This window comes from Nipponia nippon, unplaced genomic scaffold (assembly GCF_047370975.1).
Source record: "Nipponia nippon isolate SJK-2023a ecotype South Korea unplaced genomic scaffold, ASM4737097v1 scaffold_17, whole genome shotgun sequence".
NCBI lineage: Eukaryota > Metazoa > Chordata > Aves > Pelecaniformes > Threskiornithidae > Nipponia > Nipponia nippon.
The window spans coordinates 186,444-211,739 of record NW_028262333.1 but is presented as its reverse complement, the minus strand read 5'-3'; the positions used below and the strand labels follow the sequence as shown (position 1 = coordinate 211,739).

The window sequence follows — 25,296 nt, the reverse complement described above, 5'->3', positions numbered from 1 at the left end:
TTCCAGTTTTATCCTGGCACTTGGCCAAGAACGTTGTTCTAAACTGATAACCTCAATAGAACATCAAAGTGAGTATCATCTGTTTATGCATCACCTAGAAAATAACATGCCCATTTTCTGCTTTCTGAAAGATGAGAGTTAAAGCCAAGGTCACAGGTAGCCTCCCATCAGTTTCAGTGGCCTTTGAATGATCCAGAGTGTTCAGCAGGTTTTTAATGTACTAAGAGCACTAGCATCCCTTAGAAAGGAGTCTGAAGCCTCCCACAGTGGGGAATAAACCCTACTCCATCCCAAAAACAGTCCCTAGGCTCCTGTTCTGCTACCTGTGGTTTCATGGGACACACCGGTGCCTGGGAACAGCATATAATAATGTTAAGAAATCCATCTGGCCAAGATTTACATAGCATTCGGTAGCTACTGCTATTTTGCCCAGAAATGCAATGCATTTAGGAACTTTACAGTCAGGAAAAAGAAGTCCCTTGTTAAATACACTCATTATTTAGTATTATTTGACATAGAAATGCAGGGTATTTATTTTTTATGGTGTTTGCTTTGTTGGGAAATAGCAATCCATTTACATACTTAATCTAGCATTTCATTAATCCTCAATTTTTCCTTTCATTTTTTGTTGTTTTCGGCTTTGTCATTCTTCCAGATGTTCCAGATGTACTGGGTGTAATAGGCAATTAGCATAAAAATAGTTCAGCCAGTTCACATTATAAATCAAATTAGAGACTAGGGTTACATCAGTGTGTGCTGGCAAATTAAACAGAGCCTCTCTCATCCAGAGGCCAGCTAGTTGAGTCTAGTCACATCTTTGCTATGAAATTATTTTAGCTTCCAAAACAGGATGCCTTCATCCAGTTTCTTATTTGGAAACGGTCCCTAGCCTCCCAAGATGTGCCTGAGGACTGTTGGGAAGAATTTTGGTCCAAGACAGGATCATGCCAGGGCCATGCTAACAATTTCAAAGTAAAGATGATGGAGTTCCAGTGCTCTCAGCTGTGTCCTGGCATTGTTTAATTCCTTGGTAAAGAAGTAGCCTGTGAAAGACTTTCTCTTTGGTTGCTAATCAGCATCACATAAAGTCCAACAGCCTCTTCTCCTCTACAGGGAATGAGGGTGATGTTCTCAGCTCTGCCAGGAGGAAGAGCACATACTGACACCGCGGACCAACAAATCCTCTTGGTCCTTCCATTACAGAATGCAGTCTGCCTGATGCTACAGCAACATTCAGCCAGTAGTGGAATGGGTAGTCTTTTTGGTGTCTTGCTTTCAAAGGCAAGGACATGAACTTCTTTCCTCATTTTCCGTTCTTGTGAAGTATGAGTCTTACTCCAGCCCAATTCAGAGTATCAGACAGAAATGATCAGAAATGATACCCACATTCCAGTTCCAAAATTTTCTTCATGTGTAAGCCCAGTAAAGTCAGTCATTCGTAAGTTTTAATTCTGGGAAAATGTATTCCCTTGACTGACTATTCAAGTGTAAAAGACATAAACTAGCTTAATAATGAAGGTAATAAGGATGTAAGATCAGAACAGAAATTTCTTCAGGTCTGAAAGCAGCCAATTTATCAGAAGTTAACAGAATCATTAATGATCACATTTAAATGACAGGATTTAACAGAGACCCTGCTATGAAGCTTATACACTGTTACAGTTTACTAGGTTTGTTTCATTTGAAGGAAAAAAAGAGCCAGATTGTAGCGTAAATTCCAGTAACATGAGGCCATCTAGTGCATATTATCAGTGTTACAACTTCTGTCTTCCAGGCTTTGTTTTTTTTACCTCTGGCCCTAGGTTCTGCTCTGTGATTATTTTCTGTAACTTGAGAAATATCTCATTTGTGAATAATGGATGCAATAAACTTATTCTCTAGAAAGGTCACCGTGGACAAAAAAAGAGTCAACGTTTATTTTAATAAACATGCAAACTAAGTAGCTAAACAATACATATGAATCAGAATTGCACAAAGTTAGAAGAAAAATGAGGATTTAAAATTTAGCTATAAACCTGGAAGTGTCAAAGCACTCCCTAGGAAAGCTGGAGCCTTTGAAAAGAAGTAGCCGCAAAAGTTTCTGAGTAAATGAAAGAAAACACTTCACCAACAAGGAAAGCAGAGGCAATGCCTGCACTGACCTGTGTCCACTAAAATCCGGTGGCATTGTCAGAAGATTTGAACTTTAACCGTGGAGACAAATATATAATGAAGGGCTCATGTGAAAACCAACTTGCTACAGAAACTGGAATGCTCCTGAGAATCCCAAGGAAATGCTTTGCAGGGAGGACAGAAGCGTCAGTCCCAACACTGAGGAGCAGAGAGAAGCAGCAAATGACAGAGCACAACTGAAAAGCCTACTTTGTGCTTTGTTCACCATCATCAGAACAGGCAGGATGAATGAAATTGAATTAAGAGATTGTGATAAGGCAGTGTAAAGCTGTTCTCAGCCCTCTTCTCTGTCATGCAGAATTCATTCAGCATGCCCCTGCTTGCTTCATATGTAAGGCACCTCTACTTCTCCTGCAAAGGGAGGACACAGACATTACAGACAGTAAGCTTAACATCATAAACTAAAATCTCTCTGAAGTCCTCAGTCAACAATTTGCTAACAGACACCATAAACATTTGTAGCAGACAAGAAGGCACTGATCTGTGAACAATTTTCTTTTAAAAATTATGTATTTTATCCATAAAAAGCAAGATATTTCCAGTACCACTTTTGAATTCTTATATGACCTGATTTGGGTCCAGGTGCCTTGTTAGCCCTGTGTTGCTCATTGGACTCTTCTCTTTACTGTCCGACTTACACAGTTTCTGCTAGAATAGGAAGTTGCTCACACAAATATCAAGGTAATTTGTTTAGCTCATTTGGACCTTATTGGTGGGAGAAGCAATTAATCTGTAAAGATTAAGCAAGGAAGCAGAGGAGCAGCAACCCTGAAAAATTATAGCACTTAGGTGGAATGGAAACACCAGATAACTCAGCTAATCTTAGATTTTGGCTTATTCAGGAGTAATTACGTAGTATTGTACTTACAGGACTGCTTTGCAGAAAGAACATTTGTTGTTATATGTTTTCCCATCAGAGCCACAAAAAGGTTGATAGAGTCTTTCACAGTAAATAGGTCTTCCTCTCTCTAACCCCTTGTATTCACTGCAGTCTACCTGCAAATACATTATAATTTTTCTTTACATCCATCTTTCTCACATTCTCCATTCACCTACAGAAATAATGAATATATGAAATTTTTGGACAAGCTTGTCAGCTGCTCTAGAGCAGCACAGTCAATGGGGCTCCACCATCTATATTAGCTGAGCCTAAGCCTCAAAAAAGAAACATTCGTTCTGACAGAGATGTGTGTGATGCTGCCCATGTCAGGCACTGAGCACCTTCAGGGACTTTGCTGTCTGTCTGAATAAGAATACAGTCACTGGGAAAAGTACAGCCCCTTTTCCATCTACAGAAAAGTTGAGGCTTAATATTTTTTTCTACCCGATTGCAACTGTCAGTAAATTCAGGTGAGATTAGTTCTCAAGGATGTGAAGGGTTTCTGTCTCTATTGCACAAGTATCAGCTCTTGATGCTTTTTACACTGGTGAGAGGATCTGCCCAGGCAGAATTAAGTAAAGCATGAAAAGAAATTGTTGAAAGGCCCCCATCTGATAGCGGGACTGTATTCATTACAGACTTATATATGAAAATGGGAGTACAAACTAATAAAAGAAATGACTGAAAGTGCTTCTGTCCTGGTTTTGGAGCTCAATCTTCTCCTGTCAAGTGAATGTCATTCCTGGTATTTGACAAGCAAGGAGTTCCTTTTGCAGTGCACATATTCTATTTAATGTGCTGTTTGTTATCCTCCACAGCATAGGGTTTGCTTGCCTAGGAAATCACCTGTCCTTGTAGGTGCTATTGTAACTAAAATTTGTTCAGCTCTTTTTACTTCTAGTCTAGTGACAATTTGAAGCATATTAGTCTTTGGAGGGGCACTATGACTGGAGCTTTTCCTTTCTGAAGATCTAGCCAAAATATGTATTATAAATGTATATATTTAAAACAGAACCCAGCCTTGCTGTTCTCTTGTTATGGCCTGATTTTTTTCCCCTTCAATCCAACTCTTAGTGAAGGACAGGAGTATTACTTCAGCCAAACGCTGGAATTTATTACAGATTATATGATTGGTTTTATGCTAGGCATTGCCTCGGGTCTGCAGGTGGGCGAAGTGAGGAGCTCTGTGTGTTCATCCCCTTCAGCAGCCCAGTCCCTGTGCCATGGATGCAGCACAGACTGAGGGCTCCACAGGCAAAAAGAGTTATTAGCCAATCACTCTTTTGGGTGTTATGGGCTTAAAATCCAATGTTCCATTTAAAAACAAACAAACAAACAAACAAACGGGATGTTAGTTTACCCAGGTTTTTCCTTCATTTGGTCCTTTCCCTCTCCTCCAAAGCCCTGGCTCATACATTTCAAACTCTGTGGCTGGAAAGCAGGAGGCAGCACACCTTGCCCCAACTGCAAAAGCAGGTCAGAGACCTGACATAGCTGACAGGTTTCCACAACATAACCTAACAGAGGCAGTGGCATGGGAAGGAATCTCTGTAGCTTGTAACTTATCATTTTAAAACTGGTCAGCCACCAACTCATGAGAGGCAAGGCCCAGCAAATAAAAAAGCTAGAAACTAGGTGAATTTGCCCCATATATATATATATACACACGTAACAGCTGGTAAAATGAGGAAGATACTTACTTTTCTGTGGAGAGTGGAGCAGGCTCTTCCTGGAAAAGTATGTATGATGTCTTGTGTAGTTTTAGGCATCAGAGGCTGTATATGTTTTGCTAGTATGGGATCAGCTTTGTGTGTGTGTGAATTTCCACTCCCTGCCACTGTCCACTGGACTCCCAAAGGGCTTGTCTCTGCTCATCTGAGTAAGGTATTTTACTGCTTGGTGCCTCATTTCTTTCAGCGGTTGACCCCAGGATGGACACTCCAGCATAGTCAGAGAAAAAATAAAATCCCTAGGTACACGATTTAGGATCTGAAAGTCACCAAGAAAGCCTTAGAGTGTCATCACCAGATAAATATTAAAAAAACTTGATTTCTCTGACTTAAAATTTGGCCTTGCCCAATTTCTTGCCCAGACTGCATTACATGTAAAAACATCTGGAAGCTGTCAGGGCAACTGTATGGAAACCACATATCTCAGACTCAGGGATTTCTCTCTGAAATACTTTGGCAGAATTTAATTAATGTTTATTATGTTTGGGTTTTGTTTTTTTTTTTTACCTCATGGACCTCATGTTGTTACAAACTATATATTTTTATCCAGAAATAAAGGAGAAAATTACTCACCTCATTCTCTTTGGCAGCATCTGAAATATAAACAGAATCACAAAAGATAGAATAAAAAACACTGTTGAACATTCAGTTTGTAACTGGGATGGTTTCATTAGTACCAGCCCTTCCAGCAACACCAAGTCTCTTACCTCCTTGAAAGTAAATACTGACATAGTTTTTCAGTGTTTAACAAGGTACAGGTGTCAGGACCTATTAAACAAGTAGACCTTATTGTGTTGTTTACCTTAGAAATCTGTGTCAGCAACTAGAACAGCCTTTGTTGTTGGCAGTAATCACCCCTTTTCACCAGAGAAAGACTGAAGACCCAGGAGTCAATATTATGTTCAATGGCCAGCCTGTTTAGGATGAACTAGTTGTTGAGCATGACTGGGTTTTACTTCCTAAGATTATAAAAAAAAAATTGTATATGGCTCTAAGCAAATCACATGGTCCTTTTATACTTTGATTTTCTGTCAATAATGAGGATAGTATCTTCATTAAAATATAATACTAAATATATATAATGATGATAATGCAATTTGGATCATAATACCACTTTAAAAAGTATTTTCCCTTGCCAGTCAATATGGATTCTAAAGTATTTGCCAGAAGGATTGGCTCCTATTTTGTATACACACGGCATCTAATATAATGGAGCCCCGTTCTCAGGTGGGGCTTCAAAAAGCTCCTTCACTACAATTATAATTATACCTCCCAGAAAGTAATCAAGTGACATTGGCATGTCTCCTTTATGGTGACACATTTGTTACTTTCTTTAGGAATGTATTTTGTTCTTCTCCTGTCCTGTAAGTGTCATTCTGTGGCTTCCAAGGGATAAAAGTTATCAGGCAGAGGCTTCTGTACAGAAGGAGCAGGAAGAAAATGCATTATGATCTAAAAGGCAATACAGCTCTAGCACTTGTCTTTCTGACTAAATGTAGCTTTTTTGATCTTTAAAGCCATTAAACTTTCCACTGAAACTTCCTTTCATGGAGCTGCTTACATCTTCTCATCAAATAAGTTGTCCAAGGTAAAGAAAACTAGCAGAAATAATGTTCCATGTCAAGTTTCAGTCTATGTCACCAGAAGTTTGACTGAGTTTTCATTATTCTGGAATTGGATCAGATTTAACCCACTTCCACAAAAACATTAGGATGTTATTTTTTCTCCTATAACCTTTTAGTATCCACTATGTATTTGGGAGTGAATGCGAAAAAGATGTGGCTCAAAAAGTATTGATCCATAAAGTCTTAATGCAGGCAAGATAAACTAGAAAGTTCAAGGAAGGGATTTGCTGGAATTCTTATGAAAGCAATATTTATTTATTTATCTGCAGTTAATAAAACACTTTGAAAGAACAGTTTCCATCAAAAGCATGCCATTTCATTGAAACTGACATTTTTCATAAGAATTTTGATTTTCAGACAATTTTCAAAGCAAACTTCAGAGCTATTCAAAATGGAAACAGATTTTTTTGTTTCATAATTTTGGTTTTGTTTTAACATTTTCATTGTTTTGCTTCTCTAACATTCATAATGCTATTGAACTGCTATACTACTAGCAGAGAAGATTTGGACTCTCCTCTTTCAGTTATTCTAAATGTACTTATTCTTCTATACCTTACTTCTTTTTATTGCAAATTTTTGTTTAAAAAAAATTACCAGGTGAAGGCTCAAGAAATTCCACTCAGCTCCCTGTTTTACCATACAGCAACGTGTGCCTCAAAGCTTTCTCCAGCCTGGGAAACTAACATCATAAAGAGGTTATTCACAGCCATATTATGTGGCTTGTGCATAATCAACTGTCTCCTGATTGCTCAGTTTGGCAGGACAAGGACCTCATCAGCTCCAAGCTCCCTGCTCAGGTGGATCAAAAAATAAGTAGGTAAAAACCTGCTGTAGTTCTGAGATCAGTTCACTTTTTAGTTACAATGCAGAATGCAGTTCCGATTCACACCACCATCAAGGAATAGGTTTCGTCTACTTAAGTTGGCAACTGTAAAGCTGGTGTAATATTGCTTGCTAAATAGTGCACAAGCATAGTGCATAAAATTTCACTTGCTTTCTGCCAGCCAAGTCCAGCAACCATTGCTTACTATCCCAGTAGACTGAGAAGCTTGCAGTGTTTGAACATTAGAACTATAATGTATCAGGAAGTAAAAAAGATTACTCACTTGCTAAGCAAAGAACTGCCAGGGTTAGGAGCACAAAGGCACATGTTATCTTCATGGCAGACATGGGTTGTTGACTTGTTTCACAGCCAATCTGTGCTCCAAGTATTCCAGTAGACTTAGCTTAAAAGTGTATTCGTGTATCTGCGAGATCAGGTATATATATACCCACGCACAAAGAGCAGGAACCCTGATGATGAAATACCCCTTGTAGAGAAGGTAATTAGAAGAAGGTGTTGCCCATGGGTAGTGTCAATAAGAATGTTTTCTGTATAACATGAAGGTCGTAAGTACACGGGAAAGATGAGCGTCACAGCATGGATTGTGTTGATAAAGGAGATGTATTGTACTTTGGCTAATCCCCTTGCCTAATTAACTGTTCCATCTCTATTAGCGAGTTCAAGGAGTGACTCAGGAAGGTTGTTACTTATTGCTGTTCTGTTATTGCCATATTGACCCTTAGAGCTGAACATAATTCCCAGGGGAAAAAAATAATTCTTAGTGAGTGCGTTCCAAAAGATTCATACCAGTAGAGCTGAAATGCTTAATTCCTGTTCTCTTGAAATTCTGGATACCCTTGTCACTAGCTGTGGATAGAGGCGATGCTGGTTAGTATGGCCACGCGCTGAGCCCCTTCAGACTGCTCGGTGGTAGTAGTTGCTGCTTGGAAAAGTCTACGTTTCACGTGAATACCCTCACCTTCACACACAGCCCAGAAGGTCCCCCAGTCTTTCAGTGTTCTTCTGCCTTTAAAGTTCCACCACTTTAGAGATCAGAAACAATGCTTTGTGACAGAAGGAGCAAAGATACTGCATTGCACTGCCTAGCAAAGAGAAGTGATGAGTTCACAGCTATTGTGCATCGTGCTGAGTTACTGCCTAGTTTGCTGTCATGGAGATATGGAGAAGATCTCTCTGCCTGCCCATCTTCTCCTTTGTTGCTATTTCCAGCACAATAGGTGCCATATCATGTGGGATTCTTTAAACAAATCCAACATACCAGTGTGTTAGTGACTTAATCAATAGGTGTAATTTTCTGGCTTCTATACTACAGGCCAGGAGTAGAGTCACAATGGGAAACTCAGATCTGAGTCTTAATTTTCATAAAGATCAATGTAATGTGGAATTTTGAGCCTATAGTTTTGTTTGAACCCATCCTTCCAGAAGGGCCTTCTCTTTAGCAATTTACAATGTAGATGTGCAAATTGTCTCAGTACGAAAGATCCCTGCACACCATTACAATTCACAGTATTTCAATGACCACCTTCCCTACACTGCAAGATAGCCTGGGGTTTTTTCCCCATGCAGGAGTTAGGGTCATATATGCTAATTTCACTAAGACACAGGAACTGAAAGTTCTTACAGAAAAGATTGTAATAGGTCAAGTAGACCTTGGGCCCCACTAACTCATTCCAAGAGGGATATGGATCATCTTGTCTTTAAAGAATGTAGGTAATTTCTCATCACTTAATGCGACATAAAAAATAGATGCCATCAAATTCTGGTTCCAGGATAGGTAAAGATCTGGTTTGAGGTGGAGGCCTGTAGATGTTTGTTTTGTTTGGTTTTTTTTAAATGCCCTTACTTCAGTGATTTTTTAAATATTTCTTTGTTCTTAACTTGGACATCTGTGCATATATTCCTGTGAGACAGAGATCACAAAAGCGAGGATGTGATTTAAATTGGGGTTGGTCTGGATTTTGCTGCTTTGGGATGTCAGCGAAATTTTTGTTCTGGAAAGCCCAAAACTTTTCTGAAGAGCCTGGCATAGAGTGTGTATAAACTCGTGGAGAATATTCAATATGTTTGTTGGTTGATGGACAGTTACCAACATTAGGCAACAAGAGCAAAACCCAAAACAACCCAGAAGGTACTCCTAGTCTGAATAGTTTTGAGCAAACAAGACTCTTGAGGGTATCTTCAAACTATAAAACTGCAGCTTGACAGAACACACAGGTTCCTTGACACTGGTATGAGGAAATCTGCTATTTTGGTTACGCTGTCTTGCTTAATATGGTGCTACAGAGTGTACTGTCTGATGCAACCTTAGAATCATCCCATCCCTCTAGCAGAAGAATATAAACATCTGTTTGCAGTCTTCTGAGTTGATGTATGAAGATTTTCTGAGGACTAGTGTAGAAAGGAAGAGAAGACTTTTGGAGGTTGGAGGGGGCTAATGAGGGACACAGATTTTCGATCAGATTTTTCTTAGCATTTGAAAATTAACTTGCTATTGAAAGGATTCCTGATGCTTATTCTGTGCCCCATAGCAGGAAAGCCATAGGGTGAATGTTTCTTTCTGGTAATGTTTAGGTGTTTTTATTAGGGCTTTTGAATCAAATTGAGATTCATTTTCTGAGCAGTGGCCCTTCAGCTTTGTAGGGCTCACCCAGACCACTCAGATAGGAAGGATACAGATGAGTAGCTGTGACATATTGTAGGGTGTGCAAATAGCAGCTCACTACAAGCAGGGCACAGCAGGGGGTCAGTCGAAGTTCTGGAGATTTTTGCGTCTTGAAATATCAAAGCTGTCTTGAAGCTTTGAGAAGAAAAATGCCATACACAGAAAGCAACAGTCCGTTTCACTTTCTGCAGTGAGGTAATACTCATATGCAAAATCTCAAAATGAAATTCAATAAAAAGTAATGCCACATCATTTATTGCAAATCCAGTTTAAAAGGATACTGAAGTATCTTAGTATCTATATGCCTTGCTTTAAGAATGGTCAGAATTCACATTAACCAACTGAAGAAAATAGTCACTGTTTGACTGAAAAAATGCTTCATCTGAGTTGTCTTTCTGTCCAAACTTGCAGAGGCTTGTTGTTTGCCCTGGTAGTCTTCATACGGAGCTGGTCTGACAACTTGAGACCTGTCAACCTAAGGTAGGCTAAAGGTTCACCTAGGTCAGAATGCTGTCTTTGGGAACATTCAGCAGCAGATTGAGAGGAGAATAGAGCGGTTCTTCTCTTGGTGGACAAGTTGAACATGACTCAATGGTTTGCGCCTATAGTGAACAAGTCTAACTCTGCATACTGGGCTGTATTAGTAAGAATGTAATTATCAAGTAAAAAAAAAATCATTTCCCCCTGTTCAGCACTTGTGAGGCTGCATCTGGAGTTCTGTGCACAGTTCTGGGCTCCCCAGCACAAGATAGACACTGAAATACTGGAGCAAATCCAGTGAAGGACCACCAACATGTTTAGAGGGATGAAGCACATGTCATACTAGTGAAAGACTGAGAGAAGTGGTTTGTTCAGTTTAAAGAAAGAAGGCAAAGTCTCATCAGCAAACTTGTACTGGTTTCCATTGAGCTGCGAGGTACTGTTTGAATATATGTATGTTAATTGTGGGCCTCTGATAGCTTTCTACTTTTATCATTGTATCTTGTCTTTTCCCAACTTCTTGCCTCTCCAAGCTGTTATTTTGAAGAAGAAAAAGTAATTACTTGGTGAACAAATGTTTATTCACTTTAATGGGCCTGTTATATCTGATAAAATATTAGTGCATATTTTTCTGAGAGTGAGAACATTTGTCACAATTATTGATACATTGCTTTTATTTTTGGAGCCCTGAATGGAGCGCTAATGTGATGCCAAATATGCTGCTGCAGCACGCCATTAGTTAAGTGCCTGCTTTATTCTGCATGGGAGGATGTTATCTGGCTGCATTCCAGAAAGCATTGATGCGCAGTAGCTTGTTCCCATTCATATGATGGAGTGCCTCACATTGAGGACATCAACAGTGCTGAAAAAACGGCACATGGAATAGCTAAAAAACATATGCTCGCACACCGGGTATGCCTGGAAAGAATGTGCAAGCCAAGACAGATATTGATATGGTCATGAGTGGGAATTCAGACCTCTTAGTGATTCTAGCGCACGATTATACGCAACTCAGTACGCAGGCTCCTTCAGTTTTATTGTGTGTGGGTGGTTAGGGTTGTCCACCCATGTGCAATTAATGTATCAGACTTTAAAGTCTTGCTCAATGGAAGATCTGCAAACCAAGTGATGCATTTCTTAAGGCAACAAACTGTGCCAAAACATTTGGGTATTTGCCTGAAGGAAGGTGAGTTTCCCATTTTCCACGCCTTAAGATCAAAGGAGCCTTTCTTTAAGATTGCAGGTATCAAGCTGGGACAGGTCCCAGCTGTAGGTTCCGTATGTTATTTTAGAAAGTAAAAAAAAAACCCAACACTATGACTCTCTGATCTTTATTCTTTTTCTTTGTGTCTTCTGATCTCTTTAAGATAAATTACAAGGCTGTGATACCTACTATTGCGCAACTAGCTTTTGAATCCTTTGAGTTACTTAGTGTCATACCATTGGTGTCTCTGAATGACGTGATTCTTCACAGATATATGCAAAACAGGCATTAACAACTTAGCACTGAATGAATTGGACAGTGAGCATTGAATAGGGCTTAAATTGCCTTCTATTTTGTATTTTAAGATGTAATTTCCAGGTGTTTAGCACTTTGAAGTTCTGTCACACTAAAGTCAGTCAAACTGAAGTATTTGAGAGAAGGTTTCTTTTAAGTTTTTTTCATGTCTCAAACCAAGGTTAGTGGACATACATTGGTTTTGCCTCTATTAAAAATATTATAACTTATAAAAGAGAAGCTACAACTTATGAAGAATTGGGAAAGGAACAAGGTCAACAGGGAAGGAGGCGTGGATATGAAGCATTTGGACTGAAATCTAATATGTGTTCTCTCACAGAACCCCTAATTAGACACAAGCCTTTTTTTTCCTTTTGCAAGCCTTTTTTTTTTTTCCTTTTGCTGTTAGCAAGTGCCTGCTTACCCAGCTCTAATGACTGAAGCACTTGGAGGATAGCAAGCTCCTACTGCAACCTATTAGCGCCTAATTAAGTACACCAACTATTTATAAAGCATTCTTTAAGATGAGGAGCACCCACAAAAAGCCCTGGAGGGAATTAGTCAGTCTGTTCAGTGCAGATTTAGGCAGGTGTGGTAGGCAAAACCTAAAGCCACACGTTGAATGATGAGTATGAATAGAAAGCTGGAGGAGCTGCCTCTTCCCAGAGAATGGTGGGTCACCGAGTAAGACAGGGGCCAATAGAAGACCTATTTTGTATCTATATGATTAATGACTCTCATACCATAGGGGCCTCAGGAATAAACTTAGTTCTGTTATTATTTTATTTCAGACGCTTTGATTTTGCAATCTAAAGGGGGGGGGGGATTGTGCAGCCTGATTGAGTCTACGCATTGTGACATTTATAAGAAGGTTTCCAGATTATTTGCAGTAGAACAGGGAGAGGAATTATGAAAGAGAAGTACAAGGATTAACTGACACATCAACTATTATTTTCTTGACTAGATGGAGTATGTATTATCTCCAGCGTATGGAGCCACCCTAGTGAATATTTGTGCTGTGATATTAACGCATTTTTGTACAATCTAGAGAGTTCATTGGAGACAGAAGACTGACTGACAATTTCTAGAGCAGATATTCAGAGGCACTTGGATCCATATAAGGCCCAGGAAATGGATAATCAAGGACTGAGGCCAACTTTATGTCTTAGAGAGCAGTGATCTTACAATTAACTTGATTTCTGCAGAAAAAGGTGCAGTTTCAAGCTGTGCTTTGTAATTTTTCTCAAGAATCTTAGACAATGACTTTTCTCACTACCAACTCCTCATTACCTCATGATCTATGCCAGAAAAGCTTCCTGTAGGGAGGTTTAACTCACCTTATGGGATCATGGCACAGAAAGGCATATTCCTCTAAAGGTAGTATATCAATATAGTCTTTGTCAGGATACTTGTAAATTTAGCCTGAGTATTTCTGAGAGTGAGAGAGAGGCTGAATCAAAGTTAATGAGAGGTTTAAATGATTGGTTTCAATGGTGCCAGGGTTTCAACCCAGATATCTGAAGAACAGGAAGGTCCTACTAATTCTGAACACTGTACCAACAGTATTAGAGAGAAACCTCAAAGACCTCAAGATATATGTCAGCCTGGTTTCAGTTGCAAACCTCCTGACCACAAAGGCCAGTGAACGTCAATGTACTCTTAGACTGCAAAAGAAACAATCACTTCTTAGCCTGCAGAAGAGGGTTTAGAAGAGACTGCTGACTAACAGACGTCACTTTTCTGTGTTGTCCTGTACAGTTTCACAGGCCATGAATTTGGTAGTATCAATCAGTAATATTATTTCTCCCTACAAACATTGCCTCAGGAGTAGTGTATAATATTCTGGTAGGAAAGTGAAGAGTGATATTAATCACTCTTCTTAAAAGATCAGAAGTAAATCAAATTTTCTTATTTTCAGATGCATTTATTATTAGCTCCTTTGTAAAGCAAGCACAGTAAATTGCACTTATAGCAGAAATAAGATGCATACACTTAATATTAAAATACTAACAGCACTTGTAGCTAGATTATCAACAGTTTTCTGAAATATCAGATACTTCCCACATTTCAATGTTTAAATATCTTAAATTACCACCCGTTTCTAAGACTGGAAGAAAAGGAAGCATGATCACAATGGAAGTCTCTCTTTAATTTCAGTGATTCTGTATCAGGGATTAAGGCCTAAATCCTCAAATATATTTTAATGTATTTTGCCCTCCTGAAAGTCAGGACTTAGGTGGTGTGACAAAAATGTACAGGCTTCAATGCATGCTTCTGCTTCTTTCCAGACCTGGGGACTTACACTGTAAGCAGTTCAGAACTAGGACTTGAGGGTTTTTTCCTAATGTTCTGTGAAGACACCTAGCACATGTTGCAGTACTAGGGAAATACTTTCAAAATGAACTATAAAAATCTGTATTCTAAAATTCTAACTTCAATTAGATGCTTAACATCCACATATAAAACCAGTTACCAATTGCTCTCTGAAATATCAGATACACTACAGTTAAGCTTCTAAATAATTTAAACTGCCTTTGTTTCAGTTGCAGATTCCTGACTACTTGTGCCCTGTGATTTTGCCTGTGGCACAGCAGGCCTGAATTAATTTTATTGTCAGAAAACTCCACTGCAAGAGATGCACCGGGTACACACGGGCCTCTGAATAAAGGGCCTCTAATGATCACAAGCATAAAATAAAAATAAAAGTTCTGTTTAGGAGGTGTTATATTCAGCTATTGGCTCCCATTTCCTTTCACGTTCATGAGAGGTGGCAACAGGACTGTTTCAACCACAGCACCTCAAAGCTACCTTCACACCAGCACTCCCATTCCTTCTGCTGCAGCTTGGGTTCAGCTGCAAGTGTAGGGCTTTGGGAGTGGTCGATCTCTCATGCAACAACCATTTGCAGTGTTCACCAGCTGGGCATCAACATGATGTAAGCACAGACAGCTGACAAAATGCAGCAGCTAACATTTCTAGGACTCTGGACTTGCAATTCCTTCTTTTACTAAAACATCTGCCATCAGATTTGAAGATGAGGATGGCCCTGATACATGGTACATAGCTGCCTCATGCAGCCAAGGCTTTCTATGCTGATACATTTCAATGAAATAAATAAAAATAAATAATTAAATAATCAAATAATTAAACAATTAAATAATGGAATACTAAAACAGTTCTTTCAGTAAGTTACTTTCCAAATAAATTAACACATGAAACCGTTTGAATAGCAACTGCCATCATCTGGCATTGCAAGTCATGTCAGGCAAATAAATAACAATAAATAAATAAATAAATAAATAAATGTGATACAGTAATATGCAGAACATACAATAATAGCTGACAGCAATGTATCAAAATACTGTACATGTTAATATAACATGATGTATGCTAAAGGCGTTACTCAAATCTGGGGAATTTAAAAGAGCTGCCAAAATCAGGACCGTATTAATCTATTACAAAAAAGATGTGTTATGGCTTCTTAATAATCTCAAATGCAAATTTTTCTTCTAATTATGCTTATGTTCTTGTGCTAATTCATTCTTTGCTTTCTTTAGGACCACTGTGCCATTCTCCTAGAATCTCTTACTTGTTATCTGTAAAATAAGAGAAAGGAAATTTACATAAGAATTGTTTTTGTTTTCCTCAGACCTAGATTTTTAGTTCATTTCTCAATAAAGCTTTGCTGGTCTGAGCCATCTAGTGAAATGCCACCACTCTATTTCTCTAAAGGACTCAGGACCACATAATGCAAGGGTCAGACGTTCCTGTATCTGATGGGGATTAGGAGTTCAGCTTCAACTGATGAGAGTTAGGCACCTGTCCAGCTACGGCCCTTTTGAAAATTTCCTTCAGTTCCCATTGGGATCTATAAATGCCGCTGTAGCAATGAAGACTGGATCCACAGAACAGTGTGATCTCATTTCAAGTGTTTCAATAGGACTACAAGTTTACTACTTGTCAACAGTGTGACTCGGGAAACTTGGAGGTCAGAGAAATTTGCATCTACATCTAATTGAAAAAAAACCCACCCCAAAATTACAGAACAGAAGAAAGGAAGAAGATAAAAAAATCTACAGAATTCTTTTTGGTGTTCATCTGAAGGAGGCTATTTCCATATTTAAAAATATGTTCTGACCTGGAAAGCTAGGCTGAAAGTAATTTAGAGCTGTCAGAGAATGCTAATCAATTCACAGAATAAGAAAACAACCATTCCTAGGACAAACAGAAGCTGCTAGTAGCTTTTCTTTCTAATAGCAAATATCTCTCTCTCACTCCCTGTCTCTTTTCACTGGTAAAACTTGGCTGTATATGGATTGTCTGCTCTATTTGGATGCTCAGCATTGATTCATAAGCTATCAATGAACAGAAAGGATAAAAATCAGCATGGGTTACACTATCAACAGCCAAATGCTCATCTATTTCTTAAAGAATATTTTATAATTGCCCAGTTAGGTGGAACACTACCCAAGCCCATGAACCTAAATCCATTGTTTCCTCTCTGATTTAAATGGATTCTAATTGTTTCCTCAAATTTTTTTAAGAGAATCATTGTTTAGACAGCCCAATACATTTATATGTTTATTCTCTTACAGATAGTTCATGAAAAAATGTTCAGGAGACAAAAATGATTATGTGGAAATGTGAAATAAATGAGTATTTAAGAAGCAGAAGAAGTTCATAGACTCCTTAATCTCCTAGGTAAGGAATCATCCCTGTTCCTTCAGTAGATGGTTCAAGTCTTACCTGCAAAGTGAAGACCACTCACTCCAGGATGAGCTGTAATAGCGATCCCTGGCCTGCACAGAGATCCTGTCTTTTGGCCCAGTTGTTGCAACCTGAATAGACTGCTCATCAGCATCATAGACCTAGGAACAGGGCACAGCTCCATCAGCAGATTGTAAAGGTCAAGCACAACATACAATAAAGTGCCAGACAGATTGCAACAAGCACATGTAACTCAAGGAACCCACTGGTAGTCTGTTGTTTCAAAGGCACCAATCTTCACCCACAGATACCAGTCATGAGCATTTGTGAGAACTTGAGCCTCAGTAAAAAGAAACTAAAAAGCCCACTTTCCACTGAAGTTAAAGTTGTAAAGTGATGCAAACCCCAAACTGAAACAGTCATTAAAACAAAGGGTTTATTTGCTTATCTGTGTTTTTCTCTTTTTCCTTCTTCTCCCAGAGTGGGAACCCTAAAAGACAGAAGTTGCTGATTTTAAGTATCATTGAAATTTCCACTGAGGACTCGTGGCTGATAGAAGATGCACTCGGTAGACTCGCCAGTTTCTTTACCTAAGGGATTATACAAGACAACCCTACTAAAATCAAGGAGTCAGCACTAGGGGAATGGCCCCATCTGCTGGTACAGGCTTGCTTATTTTTTTCACATCGAAAAAGACATCCTCTGGTGTCTTTGGTTTAATCAGTTGACAAACTGGAATGATCATTAAATTTGTTTACTTTTCTGATTGCTGGATCAAGGAAGAGCAGCACTGCAGTTAAGGACCTGCACTGTGGTCAACTGGTTTGTGTATTTCTTTCCAGTTCTGCTGTTGATTTCTTTGCCAACCTAGGCAAATTGCCATACTGCTGTTGTGTGCCCTTTAGTGTATCCATGAGCATTAGCAAAGGAAGCAAAACCATTTTGTGATTTAAAGCTAATACAGAGTAGCAATGTTTAGTTAACTATTAACTAATAACTGGAAAGTGAGTGAGAAAGACTGTAGTCTTCGCCAGTCTCCACAGAAATGCTACCAAATGAGTCACTGATTCCTTATTTGCCATTCACCTATAAAGAAAGTCTGAGCTACCCAGGTACAAACAACATACAAGGAAATCAGTGCAACAGATCCTAGACTTCTTGATTAGGAAACTGGGATTTTCCCACATTAGGACCCACACAGCCTACTAATGAATTAGTAAATACTTTTCTCACGCTAGCACAGCTATGCAATGCTGGGCACAGTTTTATCTCCCCAGTTACATCAGGGTTGCATCCACCCCGGAGTGTGTTGTTTGGATCTTACTGCTCATAGAACTGGGAAGGAGGTCTTTTTCTGCCAAGGCAGAACCATGCACATTTGGGTCTCAGCACACTTTTGTTTTAGTTTGTTTTGTTTGTTTGTTTGTTTTTTTATTCTAGTCCATTATTCTTGCATACTAAGCTTATATTATTTATATTGTCTGTTCAAGCAAGAAAAACGTGTTTCAAATGTTGTATCTCTACCTGGCTTTTGCGTTTCTTTGTACTTTCAACTTTGACCCTGAAAGTCAAAGGGAAGTAGGACTTTGGTGTGCTCCATGTTCTCGGATATGTCCAGGTCACTGTTCTATTTGCGGCCACATACTGACATTGGGGTGGGTCGGGTTTTACTGCAAGAGAAAATATAGAAGGAATTAATTCACATTAGCAGCATAATACCAGATGTTGGTGTACTACTGTTGATAGCTTTATAGGAATCAGCTTTGGGTGCCTCCATGAGATTAAGAGAGGAGTAGGCATGATGTATAAGAACTGCCTTGTATGCTTCTTATGGAAAATTAAGCACACTCTCAGAGTCTCTCTGGGTAAAAGATACTTTTTGGTTTTTTTGCCTGAAGGGTTGCAGAGGGCTCTGTTGGACACAGAGGAATATCTTCAACCCTTGCTGACCATTAGGACATTTAGTAAAACATCTGTTTCTTTAGGATGCTGCTTCATTTTCCTGTGCCCTGTGGCATCATGGTCACAACTGGTCCTCTTATTTCTTGTCAGTTTCTATCAACCTGCCCTGGATGCCCATCTGTAAGAATGGATCAGGAGGGAAGCATACATAGCATTAACCATTATCTAAGTAAATCTGCAGTTCTCAGAGAAGAGCCTGCTGGTTTATTGGTTATTCTCTGACTTCTCCCACATACCCCTTCCAAAACATGTCCATCTAATAGACAAGGCTACAGAAACTTCTGGGAGATGTGGGGGTGAGAGGGTTGGAGGTCACAAGCTAGGGAGATGTTGCTTCTTCACTTCCTCATCCTCTTCTGGACTGCTGCAAAGATTTGTTTTCCCCTGTTCCTGTAACTGGGGGCTTGATACAGATTTACAGTAGAATAGGGGAGGTATTCCCAAGCTTGGTTTGATCAGCTACCATTGTTAGTTCCACTATCAGCAGCAAGAATAAAACTAAAAATTAATCATGATTCCTGGTCTACTCACTGATATCTCTGATGAAGAAGCTGCTAGTGTAGTTCTCATATTCCACCTCATCAATGACCTCCAGGAACATCTCAATTGGCTGGTGCTCTTCAGCAAATGGACAGTAGTTTTCTTTCTGGCACTGGGCTGTGTATTCAGTCACTGATTTATCAGTGTGAGCTACAGGGCTGCTGCAGGTTATGTCTCCTTGAGAGCTGAATACAGAACAGAGAAAAGTACTGGAAATGCTGGTTTGTTCTGAGAATTTCTTGCCATGATGACATGATGACGTATAGTTGGTAAGGTAATGTTTTGCTGTTGCCTGTATCATTTTATGGCTGTGCTTCAACAGCTTCAGAAACAGTTGAGTGGGAATTCTTACATTTTCTGTGCTGTACTACATATTAATGTAAAATCCCAAAAGCCCCCCCTGCCTTAGCAGAAGGAATTAGTATTTAAACCTAAAACAAGATATCTCATTTCTTATTACCACTGTCCCATGACAAGCTCTAGTATCTTACTTTGTTCCTTAGCCCTTTCCAAAACCTTGCTGGAGGAAATAAGGGAAGGTTAAAATGTATCCGTTGAGAAATAAATAGCAAAAGCCATCTATAAAGTACTACCTGAATCGGGATCTATTTTTGCATTCAGCAAAATAAAACACTTTGCAGTTGTTTCTTCTTTAACAAACTGAAGTGACCTTTGCTCAAGCACTCCATGTTTTGGAGAAACCCCCAAGAGTAGTGGGAGGTAGGAAATCCCCACAAGGTTCCCCTCACATATTTCCCTTGCAGGTTCCTGCAGTGTTCCTCAACAGAGACTTGTCAGTGGACATGTGGCTTTTGTAGTGGGTGCAGCCTCCCACTCCCTTAATTCCACTGGATCTGCTGCGAAGGGTCTCAGTGCTATGATTGTTTCTGCTTTTGGCTCAACTTCCTCTCTTTCCCCTGCATGACCTGTTTTTGCTATTGCTTAAGTTATTCTGTGGCTGTACTGTAGCAGCTGTAACAGTCCAGTGGGGGTTGCTCCATTTTCAAGTCTTTATTAATTTCTGAGCAACTTCCATGCCCTTATAAGTTGTTAGTCCCAGTGATGGCGTAAAACATTTTACAGATGTTCAGTCTCTGGAAGTGGGATTCCTTGCCTTCTGCGTGTCCTCAATAACCTAAAATCTAGAATCTCCTACACAGAGTAACACAAAGGGCTGTTCCGGCCTTACTATGAGGTTGTTAAGGAAAGTACAAGCTTTTACCCTTTTAGACTTCTGATTGTGAACTTCACATTTGGACTCTCATTTTCTGTCATCCATGAACATATGAAAATTCCAGAGTAGTTCTTTGCCTCACATTTTAAAAATGTCCTGTTTGGCTCTAGATGGAAAAAGAAAGCAAGCATTATTTATTTACTCTTTTTGCCAAAATGGTCAAAGCAGAGAGAAAACAATAATTCGATAGACTCCCATCTACTTTGGCAGGTAGTGGGTACATAGGCAGACACAGCCTCATACTGCCCCTTGGGCAGCCACCTGTAGTTAGCCATATAACCACAGTTAGTGGCTGAAGGCTGGTTTACATGGCACCACATTAACCATACCTACATGGCTATTGACAGGAGCTAGAGCATACCCAAGATGTTCCAGATAGCTGTCAGTAAGAGATTTATACAGACAAATCCATCACTCCTTTCACAAAGAAGTATTGCAGCTATTTAGTTGGCAAACCTCTGTATTTGTTACACCCCCGCTCATGAGAGTGCACGCAGTGTTTAATCTCACATCTTCACACACTGGGGCACTTGATGGGGAATGTTTCCAGTGTGAGAAGTGAACGAGGCCTCAGTATAGGCCTGTGTTTCATTTCTGCTGCCCAGCACTGCAGACTCTCAACAACTCTGTATTGTACCCTGGATGTAGCTGACTGGCAGACCAGCCTACTGCATCTGATATGTGGGTCCAGGAGCCAGCGAAAAAGCCTTGGAAATTCATAAGTTCCTGGCACTACAGTGAGGTAGTGCAATATGAGACATAGATGACTGAGGTTCATGCAGAAAATGCAAAACATCACAGTCTTGTCCCAGTGGGTTAATCGTGAATGGAGAAGCCCAAATGACAGCACTTAAAATCTAGGTCAGTCCCTGGTTCTATCAGATCATGTGGCCCCGGTTTTGCAAACCCTCTCCTGAGTGCTGGGTCTGTGAGATGGAGGCAAAGCAAGTCAATTGCTCCCCAGCCAGAAAAGCAGTGGCGTGGTATTGATGTTATCCTGTATCTGATCATTCCTACCGTCACTCCATCCTATAGGTCTAGAGAGTTCTAAATTAATCCCATGGCAACTGATTCCTATGCTGCTCATCAGCTGCACCATATACAAAACCACAAAAGTAACCATTTGCCTTTCATTTTCAGTAAAGCATTTGAAGAGGACCCATTTTAAAGTGGATATTTCTCATGCATTTCTCCAGAGAGCTTCCCCTGGTCCTCACAAAACTCCAATGCACAAAGCTGAACAAGATATGTCACGTCATCTTATGACCGTACCTTTAAAGCTTTTCAGAATTGACCTTATCATTTGCCCATTGGAGTCTATTTTAGTTATAAGGAAGAAATCATAGCTGACGATTTCATGGGTATTAGCTGTCAGACAGGTGTAGTTGCCAGCATCTGGGAACTCTTTCACTTCGGCAATCAGAGTCTTTCCAGTTCCTATCAGTTCAGCGCCCTTATTCCAGTAAACTGGCAGTGCTTCATCAGATGTGTTACAGGTGAGCTCCACTCTTTTAGCTGGTGTCTCATCAGTCCACTCTGATTCTATGACGTACACTGGACATCATTGCAGAGAAAGACATGTTAGCAGCTACTCATACTTAACAGTGTGAAGATTGAACTGAGCCCTTTTTTTCAGCTCTGCTCTCCAGGAAAACTGCTAACAAATCTCTGGCTTTCTTGTCCAAGGCCTCACCATCACCTGGAAATCTTTACTACAAGAAGAGTTCAACTTAGAAATTCACAGTGTGTCTAGAACCTGCTGATCAATAGGGATGACATTTTAATGGCAAAAAAAAATCACTTCTTCATGTTCCCAGAGAATCTTACAGTGGTTCATAACTGTGGGAAGTAGGCAGGTACCTTTGTTTTAAAGGTGAGGATGCCAGGACACACTGAGCCCAGGTATTCCTCCTGCACATGGCCTGTGGCCTTTGCTCACAGAATGGCATGTAAAACTACTCTGTAATATGGTGCTTTGCTATGGTACAAAGCTATGACGCTTTGCCCTCTTCAGCATCAAAGGTCTGTGGGTGAGCAATGGGAAGGAGGGGAGATCTGGATAAGTGGTTTGTATTTGCCTGTAGCTGATGCTGTTTTCCATTTTCTGCAGGGAACAATCTGTACTCCTATCACCCTGGTCCCAGTGGAGCAATTACTAAGAGACAGGGGATTGCTGAGCTACAGCAGAGTTAAGTGGACCACAACAGGGAGATGTGGTCTTCTAAATGCCATCTTGTAACTCTGAAGCGCCCTGCTGGTCTTCCCAAATTAGAAGACACCACATAACAAAATAACTTGCAACAATTTCATTAAAGAAACATTATCTTCTCTTGTCTCTTTGCTGTGGTTGGCTGAAGAACTTCACCTACCCTTCTGTGTGGCAACAGTTCTCAAATTTAACTGTCATTGCTCAGATGTACTACTGCTGTTACAGGCTCCCCAACCATGTTCAGTGCCCTCAGAGACTCTTCTACATGCAAGAAGTGGCAAAAAATTGTTTCTTGGTGTGTGAACACCACAGCAAGCACTCAGCTCAGGAAATCAGAGTTCCAGTGAGCTCCAACACTTTTTCACCAGAGCATTTCACTACCAAAATGAGAGCTGTAAGACTTTACCACAAAGAAGAAACACTAAGAAATACATGTCAAATGCTTAATCTAAAATAGCAGAAAAAATGCAACTCTAGGAAGCTTGGAAGCTTACCAAACTGCTTATGGATATTTGAAGCATAGGCAAGGTAAATCTTACAGACTTCAAACACAAAGATTATTCTCAATGCTGACAAATGTATTTGCAGTTTCCCACACCATGGTATTGCCCAGGCAACCCACAGGATAAGTAATTTTTAAATTTAAAAATACGGGGAAAAGTAATTGAATTACTTTTTACAAATAAAACACAATCAGATTTAGAATGCTTTTCTCATGTTGATTAGGGTCCTTCTTTTTGGATAATCGCATTGAAGACAGCCTGGATTATGGAGCTACACTGGGTGAATAAGAACAGCAACTTTGATTATCTGAATTTAGCTCAATTTTCTGGTAAGTTATTCCAAAGATTTGTTTGTTTATTACTGACCCTGTATTTTTACAAATGTATTTATATTTAAGGTATTTACCAGAAAAGTTGGATAAACTATTTCTAGGTTTTAGGTTTTACTGTGAAATATTCTTTTTGACAATTAATTCTTCACTTGTTTGTTTGTGGGCTGTTACCTAAGTCACAAGATACTGTTTCTGCTTCCAGGCTGCATGACTGAAACTTTTGAAACAAGAGAACAGGGAATAGGATATAAGACAGTTTGTAATGCAAATATTCAGAATGGCTGTTGTATGACATTTTAGGACTTCTAAGTATTTCTTCCATTAATACCAATTAGCTGGATAGTTATTCACAAACAAATAGGAAGAACCTGGGCTATAGTTAACAAATTCTGTGCTTGTGGACACAAGTATAATTCTGAAATACCCTTGTGTCCTACAGTCAGCTGTAGGTGTCAGTAAGTGAAGACTGCTTACCATTTTCCCTCAGTTTCCACTGCGCTTCCAGAAGGGCAGCAAAGGAAAATAATGAAAGTAAGGCAAATAGCAAGTGAGACATCTGTAGGGAAAAAATAAATTACTAAACTTCATTGAGGATTGTTGAGTGTGTACTGAAATCAAGCTCAATGCTGGACAGGATAATAAGAAGACAGAGTCAGTTCTTGTGAACTAAGAAACATTCTCCCATTCTAAGAACTCTTAGACTACATAAAAATTGAATATCAGGTTTGTACTGGAGCTCAAGCCAAGATTTTGATCCACTTGTTATTCACACCGCAAACCAGTTTAGAGAAGAAATCACAGAACTTAGAGGAAATTGTTGTGTGCGTAGGTCTTATATGGTCAGGAGCTCAGAATCATTCCCAGGTCCCTCAGTTAAATATTCCTTATGCAAGAAAAGTCCTGCTGATGTCAGTGAGGCTAGTTACATGAACAAGGCATTGGACTAAAGGATCAATGGACATTAAATTCCAGTCATACAAAGCTTACAAGTATATTCCTTGGTTTAAGCATGTCAGTAGTCTTATTAAAACAAAGGATTGTGAATAAAATTAAGGACCTGCTGAAGTGTTTTGCTGGACTGTGGTCTTAACCGTCTCTGTGAGAACAAGTGACAGCAGTGTCAATAATGCAGTGTAGAGCTGGCATCAATACTGGCACTTGCCTAAGTGGTAGTAGTTCTAGCATCCACCTGAGGTTGCATAGTCTAACTAATTTTGCAAGCAATTTCAGGCAAAATTCCTACTGGAGTCTGTGCCACAACTATATTTGCAGAAATGGCTGGATACGTATATCATTGTTGCTTTGTTCATTTGAGACATATACATATATCTCACTTGAGAATATATAAGTATATAGCTGTATATACAATACATAAATGCATATTTGTCCTGAATTCAAAATACAGCTAGAGCTCTTCATGAAACACAAAACATATTTGCCAAATATTGTAGTAACTACCGGGTGCATAAAAAACTTTGATGACAGTTATTTAGATACACTTTCAGACCTTTTCCAACTAGAGATTAAGCTAAATGAATAGGAGTATGACTCAGAAAAAGAGACTGGTGAATCTATCATTCAAAGTCTATTCTGACTACAGTGGGAGTCTGAATGCCCATGAAAAACACAAAATTAAGTGGTTTGGGTTTGTTTTCCTTCCAAACCAATCTTTTTCAGTGAAAGCGGAGTAGTCCTCCTGATTTCTTCTCATGTGCTACAAAGTATTTTCATCTGGGTTTATGGAGGAAGAGTACGTGTGTATTTCTATGTGCACCAAACCTGTTACTCACTGGCAGCTCCTGCTACTATTAGCAGTCCTTAATCTTGATCAGAAGTCAGCTGTCTCTGGACCAACGCCAAGAAAGCGTGCCATCTGATTTTGTATACCACACAGCTATTAATGGGACCAGAAGGTACA

The 25,296-nt window shown here is 39.5% G+C and overlaps 2 protein-coding genes across 2 annotated transcripts; both read right to left on the bottom strand.

Annotated features, from left to right (window-relative positions):
* Window positions 1-2,477: 2,477 nt before the first annotated feature.
* SPINK9 (serine peptidase inhibitor Kazal type 9) lies at window positions 2,478-7,577 on the bottom strand. The gene is made up of 4 exons (XM_009472192.1): window positions 7,514-7,577; window positions 5,356-5,375; window positions 3,041-3,168; window positions 2,478-2,523 (listed from the first exon to the last, which is right to left on the bottom strand). The coding sequence occupies exons 1-4, from the start codon at window positions 7,575-7,577 to the stop codon at window positions 2,478-2,480; spliced, it is 258 nt and encodes an 85-aa protein (XP_009470467.1).
* Window positions 7,578-16,633: 9,056 nt separating this feature from the next.
* IL12B (interleukin 12B) lies at window positions 16,634-23,934 on the bottom strand. The gene is made up of 6 exons (XM_009472248.2): window positions 23,853-23,934; window positions 21,607-21,888; window positions 20,323-20,440; window positions 19,092-19,285; window positions 18,123-18,268; window positions 16,634-16,759 (listed from the first exon to the last, which is right to left on the bottom strand). The coding sequence occupies exons 1-6, from the start codon at window positions 23,932-23,934 to the stop codon at window positions 16,634-16,636; spliced, it is 948 nt and encodes a 315-aa protein (XP_009470523.2).
* Between the last annotated feature and the right edge of the window lie 1,362 nt (window positions 23,935-25,296).